The 25043-nt window shown below is 43.2% G+C and overlaps 1 protein-coding gene across 6 annotated transcripts in view; it reads left to right on the top strand.

The window, feature by feature from the left end:
* LOC110975414 (unconventional myosin-X-like) overlaps positions 1–23733 on the top strand; it is a 53520-nt gene extending 29787 nt beyond the window's left edge. The window contains exons 15-47 of one of the 6 annotated variants that reach the window (XM_022227886.2): positions 163–265; positions 790–870; positions 1339–1685; positions 2139–2193; positions 2290–2462; positions 2660–2720; positions 3062–3202; positions 4153–4353; positions 5231–5275; positions 5833–5847; positions 6896–6983; positions 7092–7168; positions 7557–7615; positions 7796–7906; positions 8027–8125; positions 8466–8615; positions 9225–9310; positions 10186–10446; positions 11902–12120; positions 12987–13181; positions 14410–14567; positions 14814–14943; positions 15480–15580; positions 15971–16164; positions 16816–16936; positions 17362–17448; positions 18630–18890; positions 19244–19356; positions 19801–19912; positions 20274–20414; positions 20606–20802; positions 21170–21257; positions 21390–23733. In XM_022227886.2, the coding sequence (XP_022083578.2) occupies positions 163–265; positions 790–870; positions 1339–1685; positions 2139–2193; positions 2290–2462; positions 2660–2720; positions 3062–3202; positions 4153–4353; positions 5231–5275; positions 5833–5847; positions 6896–6983; positions 7092–7168; positions 7557–7615; positions 7796–7906; positions 8027–8125; positions 8466–8615; positions 9225–9310; positions 10186–10446; positions 11902–12120; positions 12987–13181; positions 14410–14567; positions 14814–14943; positions 15480–15580; positions 15971–16164; positions 16816–16936; positions 17362–17448; positions 18630–18890; positions 19244–19356; positions 19801–19912; positions 20274–20414; positions 20606–20802; positions 21170–21257; positions 21390–21536 (4417 nt within the window). In that variant the 3' untranslated portion in view covers positions 21537–23733. Of the gene's footprint in view, positions 1–162; positions 266–789; positions 871–1338; positions 1686–2138; positions 2194–2289; positions 2463–2659; positions 2721–3061; positions 3203–4152; positions 4354–4883; positions 4923–5230; positions 5276–5832; positions 5848–6895; positions 6984–7091; positions 7169–7556; positions 7616–7795; positions 7907–8026; positions 8126–8465; positions 8616–9224; positions 9311–10185; positions 10447–11901; positions 12121–12986; positions 13182–14409; positions 14568–14813; positions 14944–15479; positions 15581–15970; positions 16165–16815; positions 16937–17361; positions 17449–18629; positions 18891–19243; positions 19357–19800; positions 19913–20273; positions 20415–20605; positions 20803–21169; positions 21258–21389 lie in introns of all 6 variants that reach the window. The other 5 variants (XM_022227896.2, XM_022227914.2, XM_087147929.1 and 2 more) reach the window with 5 other exon arrangements.
* Positions 23734–25043: the final 1310 nt, after the last annotated feature.

The following is a 25043-nucleotide window of genomic DNA, read 5'->3' as shown; positions in this document are numbered from 1 at the left end:
GGTCAGGGACCTTTACTGATGAAACAGGTACCTGGGGTCAGATGCAAAACCAGCAAGGCCTTGGATTAGGTTTGGAGTTCAGACCTGGAATCAGACAGCATGGAATTCTTATTGCAAATCTCCACATAGTTGTATCTTTTGATCTTACATTTTCCGTGATAGGTCGGACTTCATCTATGATCTGTTTGAGACAATGCTGCAGTCCAAGAACCTTGGCGATGACAAGATGATGCGTAAGAAGCCCACGGTCAGCTCGCAGTTCCAGGTAAGCTGGATTCGGGCAGCTGGATAAAGCCACCGATCTGACGTCCAGAACAAAATTGGGAGTTAAGCCTTTATCTGATTGACTTGACTTACACTTGTGCATCTGAAAGCCTGTGGCTAGCGGCTTCATGGATTTCCCATAGACACATGCATTATATCAAGCCGCAGCCACATAATTTGGATGGGGTCAGAGAATGGTCTCCTTTATGTACACCAACATCTGCAGTGTTGTAGTTTAGACCATCATAGCACTTTTCACAAGACAGGAGACAAGACCAGACACAAGACAGGTTGCAAGGCACAGGGTGAACAGTGACCAATGCATGCATTCGTTACAGTTTATGTAAGTAGCCTGTGGCTTGAATTCAGACTTAGAAGTTTTGTGTTGGTCTTGTGGTGGTCTCACGATGGTCATGAAAGGTTTTGACTACAACGTTGAAAATTTGAGCAAAGAGCGCCCTCGTGGTTGGGAATGAGGGCAGTTGAGCATTTGTAGTCATTGACTTCATACTGTTGTTATTTCAGGAATCTCTACATGCTCTGATGTCCTCACTGAACGCCTGCAACCCGTACTTTGTTCGTTGCGTAAAACCTAATCCGTACAAGGTAAGGTTATCATTTAAAAGTAGGGTTCTGTATGGGCTTTGAAGATGTCACGGAAAGGTCTCCAGACCAAATTTTTGGGGGAGGGGAATGTTGATGGGTTGAAAGAGTGTATAAATGAAGAAAACGGTGGATTTCTATGCTTATAATTTTTGTTTAATGATGGAAGTTTTTACCTGTTGCCTTTTTAATTTTTCATTTTTCCCCGATTACTTTTGGCAACTTAATTTAGAAGTCTGTTGAAAAGGTATGGAAAATGAAACACATAGCAGATTTCCTGTTCTAGTTCACGTGAACCTGATTCAACAGTCTATGTGAAAAACGTGGAAAAGTGACTTGCTCATGGAAAGCAATATGTCATGTATATGAACAGTGTGGATAACTCTGTTATGCTGTGCAGGACAGCCAGGGGAAGCAAAGGTCTTGTTTGATTTCCTGTTTCTTTCAATTTTTTGTATCTCTTTCCTCTAGGCGGCAGCCCAGTTTGATGCCCAGCTTGTGGTCAACCAGCTGCGCTACTCTGGCATGTTGGAGACGGTCAAGATCCGCAAGGCGGGCTTCCCCGTCCGCCGCCCCTTCCCGGACTTCGTGGTCCGCTACCGGGCCCTGGTCTACCGGGAGGACCAGTCCCAGCCACCTGGCCGGCTCTGCGAGCAGCTCCTGGCCCGGCTGGACGACCGCAAGCAGCTCTGGCAGATGGGCAAGACCAAGGTGTTCCTGAAGGAGAGCCTGGAGACCAGGCTGGAGAAGGACCTGAAGCAGGAGCTGGGCGTGCTGGCCAGCAAGATCAAAGCGCACATCAAGGGCTATCTGGCCAGGTTGGTGTCAAGCTTGGGGGGAGAGGGGCGGGAGCTGTCCTATGCTTGGTGTAAATATGAACCCCTCCTGATCAAAGTGTACGTGTGTATCGAGGGATATCTCACTGGGTCAGCCGAGACCAGTTTCGTAGAGGTTGCTGAGTGTAGAAACTGGCTAAGGAAAGAACACTTTTGTTTTGCAATATTGAGTTGCTAGCCAAAAAGTCATAGTGTGCATATTTGTTGTGAGTGGCGCTCTGCTAAAATCTCGCATACATTTGTCGAGAAAGATTTTTTCCAAGCCAATTCGGGAGAGGGAAGGGGATCCTAAGACAGAATTACGGCACTTTGCATTCTTGTAACGCGCTTGAAATTCCCTGTCAGTTTGGGGCTTCTCACTGTTTAACATTTCTGGAGTGTTTAAAGTGGCATAGAATGACTTTATGGATGTTGGTTTTTTGGGGGCTTTGACAGGAAGCGATTCAAGAAGATCCTGGCACAGGTGGTCATCATAGAGAAGACAATGCGGGTAAGTTGTAGATCTCGCCATATGAACAGTCTGTGAAAGGATTTAGCTTCAATTACGTTCATGACGGCAAATCTGTTCTGCCGATCCTTTCCCTAGATGCAACACTGCCGCAGGAGGTACCTCAAGGTGCGCAGTGCAGTCATAGTCTTCCAGAAGTATGAACGCGCCCGCGTGGCACGCAAGATCCTGGAACACCTGAAGGAGGAGAAACGGAAGGAGGAAGAGCGACTGAGGGAAGAGCAGCGCCAGAGGGAGGAACAGGAGAGAAGGTAAGAGCCCCGAGCTAGAGGCAGCCAGGGTTCAGTGTTCCGTTCGGTTTGTTTTTTTCTCGTTTGAGCAAGTTATTCAAAGCTTTGCTGTTTTCTCGGCATTTCGTCGTCTTTCTTGCTGAGGACATGATCCAACCCAGCTTGGAAAAAAGACTTTAATATTGTTTGTTCAAGCGTAAGGTTTGTCTTTGTCACAGAGAGTTAGAGAGACTGAAAGCTGAAGAGAAGATGCGAGAGCTAGAAGAACTGAAACGGAAGGTAAGAGATCATTTTGTTGTGGCCTTCCTACAGTCTTAGAGTTAAAATTGAGATAGATTAGTTTGTCATCCAGAAATATGTGGGATGGAAGCACCTTGGACCCAACTAGTGTGTGATCCTAATTAAATTAATGTTGTTATCAGGGGAATGTTTACCGGAACGGCCGTTGTTATTTGTTGCGTTCTGGTGTTTCCTCGAAGACATGGGCATTTTTTGGGATGGACTTCACCTAATTGTTACATAAGGACCCTTCTAGAGCCAGTCCCACTTTGCTCTGAATGAGGTGTGTCTTAAAAGGTCAGCCTCCCGTAGAATTTTCTCTCCTCCCCTCGTGTCCACAGCTTGAGGAGGAGGCGCGGCAGAGGCAGGTAGAAGAGGAGGCCCAGCGGCGACTGGAAGAGGAGCAGAGGCAGGCGGACCTGGAGAAGGTCCGACAGCTGGAGATTGCCAGGAAGCAGGAGGAAGAAGAAAGCAGGAGGAAGGTAAGGCTTGTTTGCCGGGATGGTGCCGGAGGTAGGATTCTATCGTGGAAATTTATTTGGGGGGGGGACGGATTTGAAAGAGAAAGTTCACTTTTTGAGGTCCTTGTTTTCTTGCTTGAATAGTTTTGAGCCATTTTGCGGACATTGTTAGTAATTGTCAGTGTTGTAGTCGAGACCACACGAGACCAACACAATACCTCTAGTCTGAATTCAAGTCACAAGCTATTCAAATGAACTCCAACAAAAGCATTCCTTTGTCATTGTTCACACTGTTACTTGTGACTGGTCTTGTGACTGGTCTGGTGCAAGGTCTTGTGTCTGGTCTTGTGTCTGGTCTTGTGACTGGTCTCGTGATGGTCTCAACTACAGCACTGGTAATTGTGAACACATTTAACCAAGTTGTAAGCAAAAAGTGTTGGAGCTATTGACTGGCTCTTGGAAACCTGATGCTGCTTACTATTTTCCATTACGCAGTATGGTTTAACAACATTAAAAAATTCCATTTCAACTGTAATTTCAAGTTCCACTTCTCTGTCAGATTTTATCCAAACTTCTGCAAACACACATCAAATGAAAGTTTATTTATTAAATGTACATTACAGTGATCGCAAACTCCAACTTTGAATTTTCACTCCCAAGTGTTGGGTTTTGCTAGAGCCGGTCACAATTTTGTTTGCAGTTAGAGGGAGGTAGTAGCTCTCTACATCAGGGAAACTACCAGTAAAATGTGGTGGCTTGCAAAACTAAGGACTGAGTGTAATCTTTTATTGGTTCGTTTCTTGTACCCTATCATCCTCAGTTCCTTAGTAGAATGGTTAAATCTACATGTTTTCCGATAACGACATTTTATCACCAAGCCAGTGGTGGCAAGATGTGAATGGGCAGTGCCACTAGAAAGCTGTAAACAACACCTGGAGAATTGGCCATTTTATTGTCATGTGCATCACTAGGCTGAAGAGCAGCGTCTTGCCCTGGAGGAGGAAGCCCGGAAGCTAGCCGAGGAGCAAGAGAAACTGCGGATGGAGGAAGAGGAGCGACGCCTCCTGGAGGAAGTGGAAAGCCACCAGCAGGAGCTGGACCGGCTGCGGGCCGAGCAGCTGGAGCGAGCTGAGCGGCAGATCATGCACGAGTTTGACCACTCCATCGCCCAGGTGAGTCCCGCAGCTGCGACGATAAAACTGTCTGGGATGGCTTGAGCTGAGGCTATGTCTGGAAATTCAGGATGTGGCCGGCCGGCTGCATGTATCTGAGGCGAGTTGATATAGCCATTAGCTAGTGACTTCCTCGGGCACATGATTTTCCCAGCCATAGCCAGTATCTTTTGGACGCAGCTGGATGAGTGGAAGTGGAACACAGACAGTGTACCGCAAGCCTGTACCACAATCCTTGACAAGTCACAGCCAAGTGCCTTGTGAAAAGCCGACTTGCCTACATGCAGCCACGTCCTCTGGTGCTGGTTTTGAATTGTTGCCAGGGTTTGTCAAACCATCATCAATTCGACTGCTTTTTGTCACAGTTAGTCCACCTCTAGCTGTAGGTCGCACAGGGAACAGTTAGCACAAGATATACCCTTGTTGCCATGTTAAATTTCATTATGCCTCAGTTCTGAGTGTTTGTGACTTCTTGTGTTAATCCCAGGAAATAATGTCTCCAATATTAACAAAACCTTCCCTGTTGTTAGCCCACCTCACAGTGTATCTGTGGTGTTTCTGTTCCTTTGGTGAGTGTAATTTGTAATCACGGTACTTTAGTGTTACAGTTACACCTCTGGTGTTGTCCATTCCGTCATGAAGCATCTCTTATCCTTCTGTACCCCACCACCTGCCTTCCCCACCCAAATCCCCTCCCTATTCCTCACCCCTTTTCTTGTGTAACGTGTCTTTGTCCCAGTTGCATCAAATTCAAGCTGGTACATGTATTACAGATCGTCCCCCAACCTTTCCCCCTCCCTGTTTGTATACCCATTTGCCTGTATCAATTTCTCATGTCTATCTCCTCTCTCTGTACCTCTGCTGTCTTGCTGCGTAGCTTGCAGCTCAGGAATCACACGACTTTTACTCGGCTTTGGAGCAGGTATGTTGGGTCATTAACGCCTCGTTGACCTTTGACCCCTATGCATAATGAATCATTACTACTAATCACATTAATACTCAGCTGGTTTTTGTTTTAGTTGACTTTTCTCCATACATTCGTTTCCCTTGGTTTCCACTCTCTTTGAAGTGGATAATTTCTGCTGTACGACTGTACCATTCTGACGGTGCACTGTTACAGTAGCTCTTCTTGCAAAATTGGCGAAACTTTCTTTTATTCAAGGTGCATTGCTAAATGAAGATTACTCCCATGTTTTTGAAGGTGCAGTCAATTTGGCATACTTGGCACTACTTGTGCAAATCAAAAATTGGTATTTACATTGCTGCCTTATCTTGAATATAACCAGCAATGTGAAGTCTGTGTGATGTTAATCCATAAATTGTATACTACCTATGCGGAAAAGGGCATTTGAAGACACCAGGGGCCAATTTCATAGAGCTGTTTAAGCTACTTTTAGAGTAGAACTTTCCGCTGTCAGCATATTTCAAATAAATTGAGTTCACTTTAAATGCTTCTACCGATTTAACTCTTTTCCACAGCCGGCGGAGTTAGAAGTAAGCAAAAGAAGAATTTAAAACAATACTAGCGTTTCACAATAGTGCACCTCCAAGAGTTTGCAACGCATTGACCAATCATAGTGCGCGAAATCTGCCGACCTGGTGCACGTTTGGAAAGGGTTGACAGATTTCACGCCTTGTGATTGATCAACGCATTGAAAACTCTTGGAAGCGTGCTATTGTGAAACACCCGTATCGTGTATGTCTGTAATTTAGTGTTGGGTAATCTCTGTGGTACATCGCTTTTTTTGCTAAGCAGATATTTACTAGCTGTGTGTTGCATGCATGTTCTAATCATTTTCTAGCTGTGGTGTCAAGAGGATGTACTGTATTGCTCATTATATTACTTTTTTAATTCTCCAGTTCTGCTTACATCAGTCCCAAAGCTTTGCTTTTTTTTTCGTTCAGGCTAGGAGGCACTCTAAAATAAAAATGACTATTTCATTGAACTTTTCTTTTGTCAGGGGTATAACCGTGCCTTTTAACGGGGAGTCGGGCTGAGCAGTACTTGCTTTCTGTTCTTGGTGTATTAATTTTGCTTTTGAGTGTGTCAGTTTCTTTTGCTCGGTGTTATCAGCAGATGTCTCCACATGATGCTGCCTTTTTCTCAGCCTTAGGGGCCAATTCCTATGGAGCTGTCTTATCACTTAATACACAGAGCTGCACAGCTGGGTCACTCTCCTAGATAACTATGGTACTATGGAGTGCATCTTGCTTGTGTTTGTTTTTTTGGGGGGCTGAAGGTGTTGGCTCGAAATTCGGGTAGCCAGATCTGTGCTACTGAAGCAGCTGCTTGAAATGGCCAGATTTCAAAGAGCCATATAGCAGAAAATGGTACTTGGCAAGTTGTATGCTGAGCAGAAATCAGCAGTGAACCAGTTAGAAGTGGTATACATTACATCGGCATTTTTACCGGTCACCTGTTCTTGCTACATGAATGGAAATTGATAGCTCGGTGAAGTCCTGTGCTTGAAAGATCCGTGAAGTTGGCCGTAGACCACTGTCCTGTGTTACTGAACCTCTGCCCCTTTGGTCTCCATTTCAGGTTGAGGACTCTGAGGAGGACGATGAGAATGCCTCCAAGAAGTCTGAGGACACTCACTACTTTGAGGGCTTCCTCCAGATGAAGACGGGTAAGGGAGAGTGGGCGGAGTGAATGAATTAGTGGGAGGCATTTGTAGAAGCCAGGGGGTTTTTTTTGTTGAAATGTAACCCATTTATTGATTTGTTGTCTGTGACAGGGGGAATGGTAAACTCGTGGAAGAAGCGGTGGTTTGTGCTGAGAGACGAGACGCTCATGTGGTTCAAAACCAAACAGGTAACAAAAACCTTCCGAAACAGATGTGAAAATAGGTAGCAGATAAAGAAACTGGAGTTTCCAAAAGTCATTGCAGGGGAAGGAGCGTATCCACTTTGAGGAGAAGCTCCCCCCTCATTGGTTGAAAAGAGCTGCGTTGGTTGGGAGTGTTCATTTTGTTGGTAGCGATGCGACTACAACGCTTGCGTTTCCGAGTCATTCGTGAAGCAGCGATGTGCAGTTAGTACCAAAGGAGCATCCATTGCTAAGGAAATAGTGCCCTCTCTTGGTCCAGCTCGAGGCCCACAGTTAAGGACAAGATGACGCAGCAAGCTCCTTTGGTTGTCACTCTTGTTGAAATTTGTGAGAGTGTGTCTTCAGTACTGTTTCTCCGGTTACCATTTAACAGGAAGCTCTGAAGTCTGGCTGGCTCATGAAGAAAGGAGGCGGAACTGGTACTCTGTCAAGGTGAGCAGTGTTAATTTTTTTTCCCGTTTAACAGCGATGGGATTTTGACATCATTACTGGTAGGAAGTGGTAGCCCATAGACTCATCTGGGAGTCCTGGGCTCAGTGAGTTTGATACATACATCGAGTTCAGAACAGGAAAAACGAAGGCCATGAAGCTGACATTCTCCTTCTATTTCAGACGAAACTGGAGGAAGCGTTTCTTCATCCTCAAAGACACAATGCTCTCCTACTACGAATCGGACGGCAATAACGCCAAGCTGCTGGGCAAGATTGACATCAAGGCATCCAGGTAGGCCCTCCCCACCTACAAGAATAACTTAAAATACTTGCGCTGCTTCTCATTATTTCCTTGTTTTCACTCTTGCGATCTTTTTCTTCTCAACAAGGTCTTTTTTAATTCTCCATGCAGACGAATCACAGACAGCAGCTACGGTCGAGAGAACTCCATTGATGTTGAAACCAACGACAGGACATATCACTTGGTGGCCGAGTCAGCCGACGACTGCAGGTACTGCCTGATACCAATCAAGGATTCTTCCTTTCTTGGTTTACGTTTACTCGTGGAAAGCATTTCCCATTTCCCAGTTGGGACTCGGATCCATACATTGTAACTATTTATCAAAATGTTCTCACCACTAGGCTGCCGGGATTTTTTTGACTGTCTGGCAGTTTAAAATCTGTTGTGAGCAGCCAATGAATAAACATTTTGCAAACTCCACTTTTTGGGGGGCGGGGCGATAGAAATGTAAATGTCCCAACAGGAGCAGTTCCAAGGGAGGGGAGTGAGTTTTTTTTACGTACCCCGTTAAAATTTGGAAGTGAACTGAAATTTTCATTGTTCTGCACAGTGAGTGGTTCAGCATCCTGACACGGGTGAAGAACTCGCAGGACTATGAGCTGAAGCAGATGCACGACGAGGAGGCCAACCCCAAGAATGCCATTGGCTCGCTGGACGTGGCTATCATCGACTCGGTTGTACCCGTGAACATAGCTGAGAGGTTAATCGGTTTGGTTGTGGATTCTATTAAAAATGCTGAGTGTGGTTATGTTGTTGGAGCCCATGTTTGTATGTCACAAGACTTGACTCTCAACATCCTAGATTTTCAAGATCGATTAGGTTTTTGGAGGATTTTGAAAGGTCAAGGAAGATGCAGCCTCATTCATTGTCCTAAACCCTCCAGGGTACTTTGACCAGAAACCCTGCCAGGCGCATCTGTCCAAGACCAAACAGCCTGGGAGTCTGTGGTTGCCAGCCACCACAGGATCAAACCGTGACATTGTTCAGTGGGACTAGCTCCCAATGTCTCAATATGGCTAGTTTGTTTGGCTGCTGTTGATTGCCAAGTGCTTGAAAAGTGCTTTAGACTTTTTACACCTGAGGCACTGTGCTACGTTTGGCAGGGTTAGGGCTATTACATCCTACGAGGCTTGCTGTACCCTCCAGCTCAGCACAAGTTTGTGTCAATGATTTTGGGGAAAAGTGGAGGATTCAAGAGGGTTCTTGTCGCAGTTGCCTTTGGAGTTAGAATAGTGTCATCAAGATAAGAGCCGTCGTTTTGTTGGATCTTGTTGTCTGATGACTAATGACTTCTTTTTTTCTATTCTAGGCCCAACTGTTTTGCCATCATCACGGCCGAGAGGGTCATCAACCTGCAGAGTGAGTCTCCGGTCGGCATGAACAACTGGCTAGCAGGTAAGGACTGCTCACACTTTAGCTCAGCTGATGAACCACCAACGGGGTTGACTTATGACTGTTAGATTTCAGCAAATTCAGAGAGAGCCTCAATAAAAAATTTTGGAGATTAGTATTTCAGTGTGCAAAGGATGGTTCCTGTAGTTGCATTTATATAAGAGGCATGCAACTTTTCCTCAGATAAGCTGATTTCCTTGGAAAAGTTGTGGAAATATGTTTTGTTTTGCAGGCCTGGAAAAGTCATGAAATTTTGTAAAAATGACTAGAAGTCATGGAAGAGTCGTGGATATTTTCAAACGTTGTGTGTGATTTCTATTCTCAGAAATAAGTGCATAAAATGTGTGATTGTATTTGTAACTTAAAAAGCCCAATAGTCCAAGAAATTGCATCATTGGGTCAAGGTTTTTTATAATTTGGTCAGGAAAAAGTCATGGAATTTAATTGTCCTTTAGGTGTAGGAACCCTGTTCCTTGTGTTTTTTTTTATTCTTGCCATTACAAATTCAAAAATTTTCACAAAATCTTGTGCAGTTGGAATGTACTTGGTTTTTTTTCCTGAATTCCCACTCACACACCTGATAACAAGTCGGCCTGCTGCAGCTTTCATCCCGTTTTACAGGGGTGAGATTTCCCAGCTTTTTAGCGGATTTCAGCTTTTTTGTTTTGGATTTCAGCTTTTTTTCTTCACTGGCTGTGTGGGAGATTTTCACAGTTCAGTTTCTTTACGGCCTTTTTCAGCTGTTTTCAGCTATTTGTATCATTGGTCAATCTCACCCCTGGCTTTAGCAGCCAAGTTTCGTACTTCTGAAGCAATTACTTCCACTGTCAGAGGTCTGAGAGATCCAACAGGTTGTCTTCCCTCCTTCCCTCCCCCAGCTCTGACCCAGTACCACAAGGGCAAGCGCACCCACAAACAGGAGGACATCCTGCTGGGCGGCTGGCTGACCAAGGAGAGTGCCTCCACCGGCACCCTGGCCCGGGTCTCCATGGGCTCCCGCAAGAAGCGCTATTTCGTGCTGACGGCCAACTCGCTGGAGTTCTACCGCAGTGTGGAACTGGAGCAGAAGATGGGCGCCATCGCCCTCAACAGCCTGTGCTCTGTCACGCTGCCGGACGAGAAGATATTCAAGGAGGAAGGTGGGTGGAGGTTTTCAGGCATGGCACCTGGCTTTTGGATTTTAGTGGGGGGGGGGTAGGCAAGTGTCCCAGTTGGATTTTTTGGGGCTATGGCTTTGGTTTTCGCCATTCACAGACCATGGGTGGATAGCCGTAGCCATTGACAAAAGTGTACATGCTGCCAGGTGAGAGATATTCAAGGAGGAAGATAGGTGGACTTTTTCAGGTTTGGCATTGGTCTTTTGGTCGGGGGGAAGGAGGAAAGGTTTGGCAGTGCCCAAATTGGGTATTTCAAGGCTACGGCTTTTTTTCTTGCTGTTCATGCATGCACAATGCTGGACAGCAACAACCATTTTGACAAGAGTGCTTATTTTGGACTTGAGACCAAGCAAAGCTTCTTATATGGTCTTCAGGAATTCCCATCCCTTTTGTCCTAAATTGAATTGAACACAAATAATAGATTGTTGTAAATATTATGTACACTTCCAACAGCGGGGATATTTTCAAATATTGCAAACTATACCAGGGATCTGTGCGTGCAGATTGCATTTGCCAAATGTACGAATAAAATACATCCATCCAGGCATTCAGCATTCAAAATTCAATATTCGTAAGCTTTCCTACAAAGTGTGTATTATATTGGCCTGCGTCATGTTTTTTGGTGTTTGCTATTTCTGCAAGCGGGGCTTCTCTTGAGTCTTCAAAGCCTGCATTGGACTTGAAACACAGCTGTACTAACCACCGTTATACCTGTATTGCAAATAGTGTATAATCCTCATCTTAAATGCCACCCTAACCCCATCCACACCCCACCCAAATTCTGCAAAAACCCCACCTTTGCCCATACAGCCTTACCCAAATCCATACCCGACCTCTTGTCTTTCCTTTTTTTTGTTTGACTTCTCAAGCCTCACACCCACTCATCCACCCACCCACCTGCCATTCATGCCCTTCCCTTTATTCCCGCCCAACTGTCATCCTCTTTTTATTCCCGTCCAATATCTGCAACAGCCACTGTCCTTGTTTTACATACCAACCCGAGCTCCTACACAGCTGAACACAGCCTAGCCTAGCCCAACCCAACCCTACCCATGTCTTCCCTGCCTTACCCGGCCCTGCCCTTGCCTTGCCCAGCCCTACTGTGTCTTGCCTTGCCCCACCTATGTAGCCCTGCCTAGCCCTGATCTGCCCAGCCCTGCCCTGCCCTGCCTTGCCCAGCACGGCCCTGCCCGGCCCTGCCCAGCCAACCCACTCATCCCACCCATTCCTACCTTACCCCTATTCAGTGCCTACCCAGTTGAAGGTTCCGCACCTCTAATGTTTACACATTTTTAATTAATTTTAATCTTTGCACTGAGTGATTATGACGTGCACCAGTGTATTTGCCTGGTACCGATTTTATCCAAATTGCATCTTGATATTAAAATTGTATTTCTCCTGTTCACATCCCTCGTTCTTTCCTCTGCGTGATTAAAGCCTGCCCACCGCCCACATCCAATCCAAGTTCCCCAAGCCCCAAAAAGAGCCGTAAAAAGAGCCCCATCCAGTATATCAGTAGCCCCACCCAAGATAGCCTCAGCCAAAATAGTCTCTCCCACAACGGCTCCACCCAGAGCCTCAACTCCCTGAATTTCAAGTCGAGCACAAATAGCTTGGTAGAGACGCTGATCCGCAATAAAAAGAAAAAACGCCGGGGTAAGACGACATGTTGTCTGCATGATCTCTTGGCACTTCGGGACTTTTGCACTTTGCACATACAAGATTCTGTGATGTTTGCATGATAAATGTCAATCGTAGTTATAAATAGATGTGAAGCTATGAATATGCATGATTTGAAGTATCTCATGTGTATGAAGAGGCATGAATTATTCATATTTGATTTTTTAAAAGAAAATGTTTCCCTTGTGAATGGTTTTTGTTTCCTTGATACGATTCCTTAGGCCGATTCAGCAAGGATGTTTGGATAATGTGAATTGTTATTCTTTGATGTGTTTTAATGAATTTACATATATTTGACGTTGCTGTTTGTCCTAATATGCTATTATTTAAAGTGTATTTTATGTTTAAAGTATTGAAATTTGGTCTTTTAAAAGTGATGTGTTTCGTCAAACCGTTTTGATATGATGTGGACACCTGTTTTTGAAAGCCAATTGAATTGATATTGAGGTCACAGAGTATTTAAGTTTGATTGGGGAAATTTTATTTGGTGAAGATTGTTATACAGCAGCAATGGAAGTTTGAATTTTTTCTTTTCCTAAGTTCCTTGCATGATGACATCATTCACTCGCTGGAACACAACAGTTATCGGCTTTATTATGATAACATGAACACGCATCTAATACATGTATCTGTCAACTGTGCATAATTTAAAGTCATTTGTGTTTTATGTTTGTACTGCAAATTAATTATCACATAAACATAGGAAAATATACATATTTATTACAGTCACAGTTTAATTTTGATGGCTTGTTAATATTCATGGTAATTGCTAATGACATTATTTCTAACTCCCCCATTTTTGCACCTGTTGCCTCCCCAAACCAACACCTCTCATCTTCTAGGTAGTCTGGGTAACATCTTATCTAATGGGGTCGTGCCCACTGACACGCCCACCCAGTCCAATGGCATCAAGGCCACGCCCCCGTCTAGCCCCGCCCAGGGCCAGTCCAACTCCAACTCTATGCGTAGACGGTCCAATAGTCTTGTTTCCACGCTTATGCGGTCTAGCAAGCGATTAAGTAGACTAGATCGTGAGGGTATGTATCCACGCAGGTGGAGGCTCCGCCTCAAATGGATCAACAAAATGAATCATGCATGCCTTGCTGCATAATGCATGTATGCATGCAAAAACCTTCCCTGTGTCTCCTAGCTTGCTGGTGTTCCTGCCTGTGGTGTACTACTAACTCATGCATGCAAACTCAGGCGATTCGCTTGAAAAAAATTGTGATTCCTGTTCCCTGCTTAAGGTTAACCCAAACAATGTGCATGCAAACAAGTCATGTGCATAGTCACACAAATTTGACCAAACTAGAATTCTTTCCACGTTAATTTTGATTCGAGCTGTTCTTTCGTTGGCTCCCCGAACAGGCCACCATAACCTGCTCTTTCTGTCACTTTCATTTTGTTGAATGTTGCTTTAAACTTTTTAAATTCTGTATGGCTAACTGACAAACATAGACTTGTAGTTTGTAGCTGATGTTCCAGGAACACAGTTGACTGTCAAAGTTGCATTGATGACAGATTTAAGATCTGTTTTTATTAATTCACTTTGGAAGTTGTTACAATTACCCAGCTCATATAGAACATCAACTACTTAGAATGTGGCACTTTGGAACAGAAGGGGGACCTGTTTTCATGCCACCGCAAGCAAAAAACAGGGTTTATGCATGAAGTAGGTGTTCAAACTACACCTCGGCAGGGAATTGATGTCCAGTAATGATAAGCAAAATGTTGCACCGAGCAGTAGTTGCGTGTCCACCATGAGTATATATATACTTTGTTGAAAGTCACAGTTGAACTGCTACAAACTGAAGTTCAGTTTTCTGTCCCTGTCTAAATTTGTAGGCTGCCTGCTTGAGTCCTCCATTGTCATAAGTAGCAAAACTATAACTGCACTAATTATTGCATTTAACAGCTTGCTTGAAATCTTTGAAACATATTCAACCCTGCTTTTTGTCATCATTGGAAATCAATCATGCACGGAATGCCATTGTGCCATGTTTTTCCTTCTGCACTGTTCCTGTCTTAACATCATTCATCTTATGCTTTCCTCTCCGATCCTTTTTAATCATTTAACTGTGGGCTCTTTCTAGTGCCCAGTGTTTCTCATTTGTTAGGAAAACCTTCTTTGACACAATGAAACCGATCTTTAAAGATCTGTGGGGCTTGAGGTCCGCCACGCGCCATTCCTTAGAAGGCCGACAACTTCTTGGCTGTGAATTAATGGTTGATTTTTTTTCAAAACGCTGACCGTGACATCGGCAGGCTACTGGAAGTTTACGGTGCATGGGCGTAACTGCTCCTTCAACCTGTACACTGTGTCTTATGATGAAGCCTGGAAGTGGACCTACGCCATTCAGGATGTCATCGACAGCAAACCGAAGCTGGAGACGCCGTTCCAGATACTCATTAGGGACATTAAGGTGAGGTTTCATTCGTGAAGCTGGACAGGGGGGTCGACTGATTTCTTTGGTTCGGTCACTATTTCAATGAATCAGTTGATCTACCACTCTCTTATAATTCAGTCAAGAGGCCAGAATGCCATAGAAAATTGTAAAGGTAGTTGCAGGTTTGAAAATTACAGAAATTCTTTTTCCAACATGTCGATATTTGTGGTATAAACAAAACTTCACGTAACTGGTGTGCTTTCCCCCCCCCCCCTTTTTCAGGAGGCAGCGATGGCTGGCGATCTGACAAGCATAGAGCGGATCTTCCGTTTGAATCCCATCCTCCGTAACACGCCCCACCCCCTCAAGGCTCCCCTCCTTCCTCTGCCCTATGGCATGATCGTCAGCTCCAGTAAGTTCCCAACTTGTCACCGCCGTCATCCCTTGCATTGCTTACACGTGTTGATCGCGGCTAAGTTACGCCGCTGCTGAACTGTCCACGTAAAACAATGTGGAAAACTTAAGAACGTTAGCTGCCGTGTACTTGTACATGTTCATGCTGCCGCCAGAGATTTATTTCTTACATCAATGAAATGAACTTACTTATAAAGAAGAAGCAGTTGCCCTCCCCCCCATAAAAAGGGCAAAATTAATTTTGATATCAGGTAGGTTCAGTTCACTTATTGATGCCCCTGCTGGTTTTCTAAAGTTAGTTCATGACTCTACCCCAAGCGGGACCAAGAGAGGAAGCAAATTTCCTTGCAATGGGGCACGTTTGATGGGAGCTGTACTTCGTTGGTTCACCAAACGACTGTGAACTGCATGCATTGCTGTTGTGTTGCTACTAGCCAACTGAACTCTCCCCACCAACAAAGCTCTTTTCAACTCATGAGGGGGTGCTTCTGCTCAAGGTGGATTTGATGAATATTTGCCCTTGTCAATTCCCAGGCCAAGAGAAGGGATACACGACACTGAACGATGAAGGGGTGAAAATCTTCAACTCTCTGCTGGGCTCGGAGAATCTGCCTGATCCTATGCCAGTGATCCAGGTATTAACCCACAGAGCTTGCCACCAGCTGTTGGTTATTAGTCAGGAGTTTGGACCTCAATTAACGATCCAGGTTGTCAGCACTGATTAGTAACCAGGAGTGATTAACTGGCTTATAACCTAAGTGACATAAAGAAGCTAGATATTTCTGACTATCCAAACTCATAGCATGCAACTTTTCCTCAGATCAGCTGATTTTCTCATTTTTCATTCACACTTAGGCCACTGAAAATTGAGAACACTGTACAAAGTCTTGTGAAGAGTGGCATTTCCTCGTTTTTGTCAAAATCCAAGTTGAGCTCCTGCTTTCCGTAGCTCGGCGACGAATAGGATAATGACTCCCCGTCCCAATTTTCATCTTCCGATTTTCATTCCGCTTCCCCTGCTGCAGGGCATCTTGCAAACGTGCCACGACCTGAAACCGCTCCGCGACGAGGTGTACTGTCAGATCATCAAGCAGACCACGGGGGTGACCGATCCGGACGGCCTGGGCAACCTGCGGAACTGGCAGATCCTGGCCTGCCTGTGCTGCAGCTTCCTACCCAGTCGCAACATCCTCCGATACGTTCGCTTCCACATGAAGAGGTGAGTTGGGGCACGGCAATCAGGGAAGGTCAGATTCACAGTGATGTTCAGAATGGAACAGTGAACCATCTACAGACTTCGTAAACATGATATGAAGAGTTCATGATGCGACAAAACTGTATTGGTAACGTCAGTTTGTGGTATGGCTGACGAACCGGTCTATTGTTAGACTTTATAGCGACGTAGATTGAAGATGCTGTGCTTGTCATTTGAATTGAAAGGTTTTTTAACAAGTCATTTGTGTTTTTCTGGTTGAATAATTGCCATAATGAGGAGTGTGTGGGGTTTGCTGTGGTTTTGAAGATCAGTTCAAAGACAGTGCTGACTTAAACTTGTTTACGGGTTAATCACTTAACTTTTTAAGTAGATTAGTTCGAAATTTCCTAAAATAGCAGTAGGTGATGAGCAAATCAGAACGTGTTCGTCAGAGAATGACATTTTGCCAAAAAGATAGAAATTATCATGTGTTTTGGTTTTTTTTTTTTAAGTAAAATTTTATCATGATTACAATTCATGGAGATTGAATAATTTCTTAAGTATGGTATCATTTTCATTGTATTTGTTTATTGGGTTACTTAGAGTCAGGTGCTTACTTGATTGTCATATATATTCAGATATTCAAAGTAAGTTATTGTGATTGGATCCATCCAGGCAAATTGAATTGTTCCCCGACACCCAGACAGCACGCTATGCCGAGTTTGCCCTTGATTCCCTGAAGAGGACCAGGACGAGGGACTTTGCCCCCTCCAGGTCAGAGGTCATTGCCATCCTGGTGAGTCCCAATTCCCAACTCCCAAGCAGTCTTACAAGCGGCGGGAAGTTTCTTGCCTTGCTGAGATCAGTGGCTGTGTTGGCTTTCATGCTGAGAGCGACGAGGGTGTTGTTTTGTTTGTGCTCACCTGACTACTCACAGACACAGTGCATTTGTGTATGGTCAAATCGGGGGACCGGACTTAAAAAGCCATCACCACACTGGTGTGGCATGCAGTTCTAACAGGTGAAGTAAATGCCTTTTTGAACAGTAGGATGCTGTGACTTCCTTAAATGCACTACTACTTCCAAGTTCAAGGAGCCCAGCATGTCAGGTGCCCTTGCATCAATGGTGTACCTTGGAATGGTCTCTATTTGCAGTATTCAAAGTTGCCTGCTTGCTCTGTCTTTTTTCATTGAAAAAAAAATTTGATTTTCTTGTTCAAGGGTCGGCGTGAGATGAGCGCCACAGTATTTTGCCACGGGGAAGGCTCCTGCCAAATTAACATCAACTCAGCTACAACTGCAGGACAGGTCAGTTAGAAATCATCAGCGTGAAGAAAGGAACGGAGCATATCTTGTGATTAAAATGTCCTTTTAATCCTCTTCTCCTTTCTTTCGACTAAGATAGTCAAGTCATTCACACTTCCCGACACAAGTCTCTCTAGATGTCCAGTCACAAGCACTAGTGGCGGAAGTAGGGGGGGAAGTGGACCTCCACTTTGTCAGCTGGGGGGGGAGTAAGCCCCCCCCCACACACACTTTTTGCAGGTCCTATAATAAGGTGGAGCTTAATGGATCAGCCTATTAATGGCTGATACCCGATGGTCTAACAGCTGCCCCCCACACACTTTTTGCAGGTCCTATAATAAGGTGGGGCTCAATGGATCAGCCTATTAATGGCTGATACCCGATGGTCTAACAGCTGCCCCCCACACACTTTTTGCAGGTCCTATAATAAGGTGGGGCTCAATGGATCAGCCTATTAATGGCTGATGCCTGATGGTCTAGCAGCTGCCCCCCACACACTTTTTGCAGGTCCTATAATAAGGTGGGGCTCAATGGATCAGCCTATTAATGGCTGATACCCGATGGTCTAACAGCTGCCCCCCACACACTTTTTGCAGGTCCTATAATAAGGTGGGGCTCAATGGATCAGCCTATTAATGGCTGATGCCTGATGGTCTAACAGCTGCCCCCCACACACTTTTTGCAGGTCCTATAATAAGGTGGAACTTAATGGATCAACCTATTAATGGCTGATACCTGATGGTCTAACAGCTGCCCCCCACACACTTTTTGCAGGTCCTATAATAAGGTGGGGCTCAATGGATCAGCCTATTAATGGCTGATACCCGATGGTCTAACAGCTGCCCCCCACACACTTTTTGCAGGTCCTATAATAAGGTGGGGCTCAATGGATCAGCCTATTAATGGCTGATGCCTGATGGTCTCACAACTGTCCCCCCCCCCTTGAAAATCATTTTGCCACCGTCGGTCACAAGTAACAGGATAAGCAGTGACGAGGGAATGCTTTTATTCGCAAATAGTTGACTGGATCAAGACCATTTGATTTGTGGTAGTTTTGTGATAAACTTGGAGGGACTTGTGATGGACTCGACTACCGCCGCCAAAATGATCATTGTCGGGTGCAGAGAAGCGACATAAGATGAAATCAGTCAGGTTTTCCATTTTTTTTCTCTTTTAACCGGAAGGTGGTCCACACGCTGGTCAAGGGCATGGGCCTGGACAAGTGCCACAATCGTTTTGCCCTGTACGAGCGCAGCGGCCACGTGGAGAAGGCCATCGAGGACCGGACGGTCATCGCCGATGTCATCGCCAAGTTTGAGCGCTACAAGGCCCGGGGGCTGAGCGACCGGGGCAAGCCCTGGCAACTCTTCTTCAAGCTCTTCTGCTTCCTGGACACCAAGAACGTCTCGCAGGGCAGCATCGAGTACAGCTTCTTGTATGAAGAAGTAAGTCCTTTTAATCTATGTCCCAAGTCCAGCGGAGCTCTGATGAATTCACAGCGGGGAAAGTCTGAGCATGTTGTGTGTGCAGAGTTTTGTTTTTCAAGCCAGCATGAATGACTGATGTTTTAGCAGTGATGCATGTACGTTTTATTGTGAAGGAACTTACTGTTTTAGAAAAATTATCGAAGAAGTTCAAAGGATCATTATTCAGGGTATTTGCTCTAGTTGCTCACACTGCATTTGTTCTTCAGTTAAAGTACAAAGGAACTTACAGAAGCAAAACGATTTCAAACCGTGTTTTGTTTCTGTCCAGGAGGTTTTTCCTCATGTCCGTGTTTTGGTTTTTTCCCGACCAGGCCTGTGAGGATGTCATCCGTGGTTTCTTCCCCACGACCCCTGAGAAGCTCGTCTACCTGGCTGCCTTGCGTACACAGTTCATCCGGGGTGACTACGTGCAGAATGATTGGATGTGAGACTCCCTGCCGTTTTTCCCTCAGTTTTTTCCTTTTTAAAATGATCAGGGGACTTGCATGTAGATTTTTTCGCATTGACATTAACAGTGATGAAGCAGATCGTAGTATAGATCAGGTCCTTCCAGCTTTCAATTTGGTCTCGTAATTCGGCAATGGAAAGATTTGTCCAATGAAAAGAGCTGCCCCTCTTTCTCCCCTAGTTGAACCCCCTATCCCTCACCTCCATGACCAAAACGCTAAACTGACTATTGGATACCATGTTTAACTAGCTATATGTCAACAAAATGTCGGTGCAAAGGGCATCAGAAAAGTTCAATTCTGTATAAAACAGTTTCTTTTGAAAAGCGACGCTATGTTATGTTTCCTTATGCTTTCAGAAAGTAATGAAATATTGGCAGCTCTGTGTGCAGTGGTACTTAATGTCGTATTTGCCCTTCCAGACGTGACTTGAGTGAAGTCTACCCAATAGACAGACTCAAAACCCAGCCAAAGAAAGAAGAGACAGACTACGCCGGCTTCCCGATGAAGCAGCGCAAGGAGAACATCATCTCAGTAAGTGTACTCTACCTTGGAGCCAGGATCTTGAGCTAGTCTACCCAGTTCTGGAACTTGTCTGTCTGGTTCTGGAACTTGTCTTTTTAGTTCTGGAACTTGTCTAGTTCTGGAGCTCATCCATTTAGGTAGGAACGTAACCCACTCAAAGTCAAGAACTTGTCCATTCAGATCTGAAACTTCACTTGCCCAATCAGACTTCCCTGTTCAGATCAAGAACCTGTTCTGTCAGATCTGGAACTTGACCAGTCGGTTCTAAAATTTTGGGCAGCTCTCATTTTTGACACTGTTCGTGAAAGGCCATTTGAAAAAATGTTCTATGTAACCTGTATAAATCGAACAATTTATCTTCTTTTGCAAGGGAACTCTGCGAGGACTGGGTGAGAAGACTTTAAAGAAGTTGCAGAAGTCGGCATCAGATGACTCCATCCTGGATTCTGTCTATGCCGATGAAATCTCCGCCACAACCACGCTGGTTGTTGACAAGTGGAAGACACTCAAGGTGGGCATTGAGTTTGGTATAAAGTACTACACTGCACTAGGCAAAAAAAAAGTGTTTCATTGCTTGATGGATAAAATTAAGAGGTTAATTTATAAAAGAGTATTAGGATAAGGTCTGTTAACTTGTTGGCTTGGGTAGTCATTCAAGATGTGGACTTGAACTTTCAAAATGAGTGGTTCCTTTTTCTTCAGGGGATGAGTCCCGAGAAGGCTCAAGAGGCCTACATGAGTGTTATACAGCAGTGGAAGTACTATGGAGCGCGTCTGTTTGAGGTGGAGAGCACCGACGGCAGATTCCCTCCCAACCTCTGGCTTGCAGTCAGCTCCAGCATGGTGGCTGTCCACAAACAGGGAGAGGCCAGCCCCATCGAGGAGATCCCCTACGAGAAGTGAGTGGACTTTGCTGAGACCTGGTAGTGGGGGCTTGTTAGGAATGGTTGGATAGCAGGTTATCTGGCAGCTTTTGGTCTGGGGGGTGTCGGGCCGGTTAGCTTTCTTGTGGGCTCCAAGCTGGCAAAATTGGTTGACTAGTTGGTGTACTGGCCAGTTTCCCTTCTAGCCGGCCGTTTCCGGGCGGACCTGCTCTTAAAATTGGCCACTCATTTGGCTGCCCATGTGCTGTAACTTGTTGACTGTGGAGTATATTGCATTGCTGAAGTTTTTGAATGTCATCTGCATGGCAACTTCTACTGCGGAGAAAAAAAGTAGGGTTTGATGAAACTGACTTCTTTTAATTGACTTCAATTTGGATTTCAGGATTCTGTCATTTGGAGCACCTATCCCCAACGAGTACAAGATTGTAGTGGAAGGCAGACGACACGAGCTCTCGTTTGAAACCAACCAGGTATCTGAGATGATCTTTAGACAGCTTTTTGTAAACCGCCTTTTCCTCCTATCTTTACCTTTTCCCCTCGGTTTCTTTGTAAATCTGTTCAATTTGCTGGCATTATTGCTCCTCCTGTCTGTTCCCTCCCAGGTATTTGAGATTGCCAAGTTGATGAAAGCCTACATCAATGAGATCGTCAGGAAACGTCAGAGTGTGGTGAGCATTCAGAATGGTGGTATACCATACCAGGGGACTGGGAATATCCTGGATCCTGTCACGCAAGATACGTATTTTTGATCAGCCTGTTAAAAAACTCAGTGCAGATGAAATTATGAGAAATATACAGCCACATTATAGACTTTGTATACTGATCAAAGGTATATATTAGATGTTTAAAAAAAAAACCTTTATGTAAAATTGGAGAGTGGTGTTATAATCTTGGTTTAAGATTGTTTCTTTTCAAGTGGGAAATGGCATATTATTTTGACTACTTTTTTTTCAAGTGACAGTGGGTAATTCCAGAAATTAGGAGTCCTTTTTTTTTTTTTTAATGTCCTTGTCACACCTGACATACGATTTTGTACGTTCAGAACACCTTTTCTCATTTCCAAGAGTTATGAATTAGTGCAAATTACCTGCCAAACAAATAGTAATAGTTTGAAATCAATTCCAGTGATATTTCCATGTCAAATAACAAAGGTCAGATGCAACAGGGACACCGAAATGTCACACTTTCAGATCCCGAATTTCTGGAATTACCCAAGTATAAGCTTGACATTTAGTAAAAGATTACACAAATCATTAGGTTTGGAAAAATACAACGCTCTCTCATTTCTAGTTGCAGTTCTTTGGTCTTTCGCAATTCACAAGTATTTCAAGAAGTTGTACATTAGGAAATCAATTAGAAAAAGAACCTCTCTTTGAAAACTCCGAACAGCATTACTGACCTGCTCAGGGTAGCAGTTTGTATTGCATACTGCGCGATCCATCATGAATCTGTGACCATACAAGAATGGAAGAAAGATACACCAGTGCACAAAATGTCAGAGGTGACCGCTCCTACCAAGCAGTGCTTAAGTTGGACGTTGTCAATTCTCAAAATTTAGTTGTCAACGTTTCGTCTGAGTTCAGGAGTAGGTCTGATGTGTTTTTCTCAAAGGATACTTGTCATAGTATGTTGCTTTGCATTCATTGTTGTTCAAATGCGTTTGTGTATACACAGGTTTTTTGTATATTTCCAAAATCCAGTTTGTAAAAAAAGGAAAGCACTTGAGAGGTCTTTTTTTTAAGTTGCATGTAAAGCAAAATTCGAAGTAGTTAAACTGTGGCATTGTTTTGTCATCTTCAGCCGGTATTTAGGTCACATGCACTTGTTACTTTTTACGGTTGAGGCTTACCTGTCATACTGCATTGACACGTTCAATCCTCATGACTTTCAGAATTTGTTAATTATTGTTTCTAGGCAGCTTTTTGTATTTTTTTTTTCATTTTTTGAGAATCAAGCGCTTTTGCTTGCATGCTCTATTTTTTGTACTTATGTATATCTAATTTATCTTTATTCGTTTCAAAGAGGAATGTACTCTTTTCGAGTACGTAGCTTTTCTCACCTTTATTTGTCCCTCATCAAATTAATAGTACTCAGAAATATATATCTGTATATGTTTTAGTGTGTGCATGCATCTGCTTCTGATCCTCTCTGGATGATTTATATATATGTATACATGTATGCCTTGAAATCTGTGACCTCTGGTGCTACCGATGTCAGAATGTCAAGTCCCTACTTAGCAATTCTAAGTGTATATTCTATAGTTTGGAAGAGAAAGTCTATTAAAGAAAAAAATCGCCGCTGCTGTGCTGTAGCCAAGGGATCGTATCAAGTGTAGAGCTTGTAGTTTGAATTGAAATGTAAACACTTTCAATTTGCTGAGGGAAAATTGCTTTAACCAGATTGTCAGAGTCCCCAAGTCAACCACTGTGAGCCAGTTTTAGTATTTTAGTAGTGCATAAACTTGGCCATGTCAGCACACCACACTGATTCATGCACTGAACTGGCGCGATGTCAGGTGTTTATTACAAACATCAAACTGGTTCATAATGACATTAACAGGTGTTTGCTGTTCAAGTGTATTTCAGAGAAGTATTATGGAATGTCAGAAAGGTTTGGCAATTTATGTATACAAGGGTGAATATACATTAAAATGGCACAATATATTTTTTGCTTACTGGTAAAATTTGAGTTAGGAATCAATAAGCCTAAGAGACTGCAGTCTTTTAAGTCATAAATATTTCTCTCAGGTACATGTTTGAAATGCGATGGGATAAAGGTAATTACCATTTTGTAGTCTTTCCTTTTGTATTTTTTTTATTTCTATCTGTGTAGATACTATATTAATCTCTTGATGCAATATACCGTAAGAGATGTACTTGACAGAAAATGTAAAACTAAATATCTGGTTTCCTACTAATAAAAAGAACTCTTTTGAAGGAAAAAGAATACCAGTGTCAGAACTGTCCTGCGTCTTACCTGCTTGTTAAAATTTTCTCCAAACCAGTTTATCTTTCTTGACCTAATCAAACATATTAAAAAGGGAAACGGGTATGCCTTACATTTTCATTAAAATATATACCTAAATCAGTTTTACTCTTGACCAAAATGTAAAAATAGAATGGTTTATCCTTGCACTTTAATTAAAACAAGTAAAAGTTGAAATTTCTCCAAATTTCAATTTTGTCATTTTTCACAAAACCCTTTAGTTACAAATGGGTCAAAACCTAATTTTCTGGAAATCTTAGTTTTGTCTTTCTGCCGAAATTATAAAATTTTAAGGCGTTAGCCTTGTATTTTAATGAAAATTGGTCAAAATCCGATTTTTCTACAAATGTAAATTTTGTTATTTTTGATCAAAATTAAATGAAACTACAAGGGGTTAGCCTTCCATTTGAATGGACATGGGTCAAAATGTTTTTCCAGAAATCTGAATTTTGTCATTTTTAGCCGAAATTCAATTGCATTTCTTTACAAATGGGTCAAAATTTCATTTTTCTCCAAGTATAAATTTTTTCATTTTTTGGCAAAATTCAATGAAATTACAAGGGGTTAGCCTTGCATTTTATTAAAAAATGGGTCGAAATTTCATTTTTCTCCAAATGTGAATTTCGTCATTTTTGGCCAAAATTCAATAAAATTACAACGGGTTAGCCTTGCATTTTCTTAAAAAATGGGTCAAAATTTCATTTTTCTCCAAATATAAATTTTTTCATTTTGGGGCAAAATTCAATGAAATTACAAGGGGTTAGCCTTGCATTTTCTTAAAAAATGGGTCAAAATTTCATTTTTCTTCCAATCTGAATTTTGTAATTTTTGGCCAAAATTCAATAAAATTACAAGGGGTTAGCCTTGCATTTTCTTAAGAATTGGTCAAAATTTCATTTTTCTCCAAATGTGAATTTCCTCATTTTTGCCAAAATTCAATAAAATTACAAAGGGTTAGCCTTGCATTTTCTTAAAAAATGGGTCAAAATTTCATTTTTCTCCAAATGTGAATTTCGTCATTTTTGGCCAAAAGTCAATAAAATTACAAGGGGTTAGCCTTGCATTTTCTTAAAAAATGAGTCAAAATTTAATTTTTCTCCAAATGTGAATTTCGTCATTTTTGCCAAAATTCAATAAAATTGCAAGGGGTTAGCCTTGCATTTTCTTAAAAAATGGGTCAACATTTCATTTTTCTCCAATTGAGAATTTCGTCATTTTTGGCCAAAATTCAATAAAATTACAAGGGGTTAGCCTTGCATTTTTATTAAAAT

The sequence above is a fragment of the Acanthaster planci genome, linkage group LG17 (assembly GCF_054643075.1).
Source record: "Acanthaster planci isolate LZ-2023a linkage group LG17, COTS_SCS, whole genome shotgun sequence".
NCBI classification, from domain to species: domain Eukaryota; kingdom Metazoa; phylum Echinodermata; class Asteroidea; order Valvatida; family Acanthasteridae; genus Acanthaster; species Acanthaster planci.
Note: the sequence above shows the minus strand (reverse complement) of the source record. Positions and strands in the feature narration are given on the sequence as shown.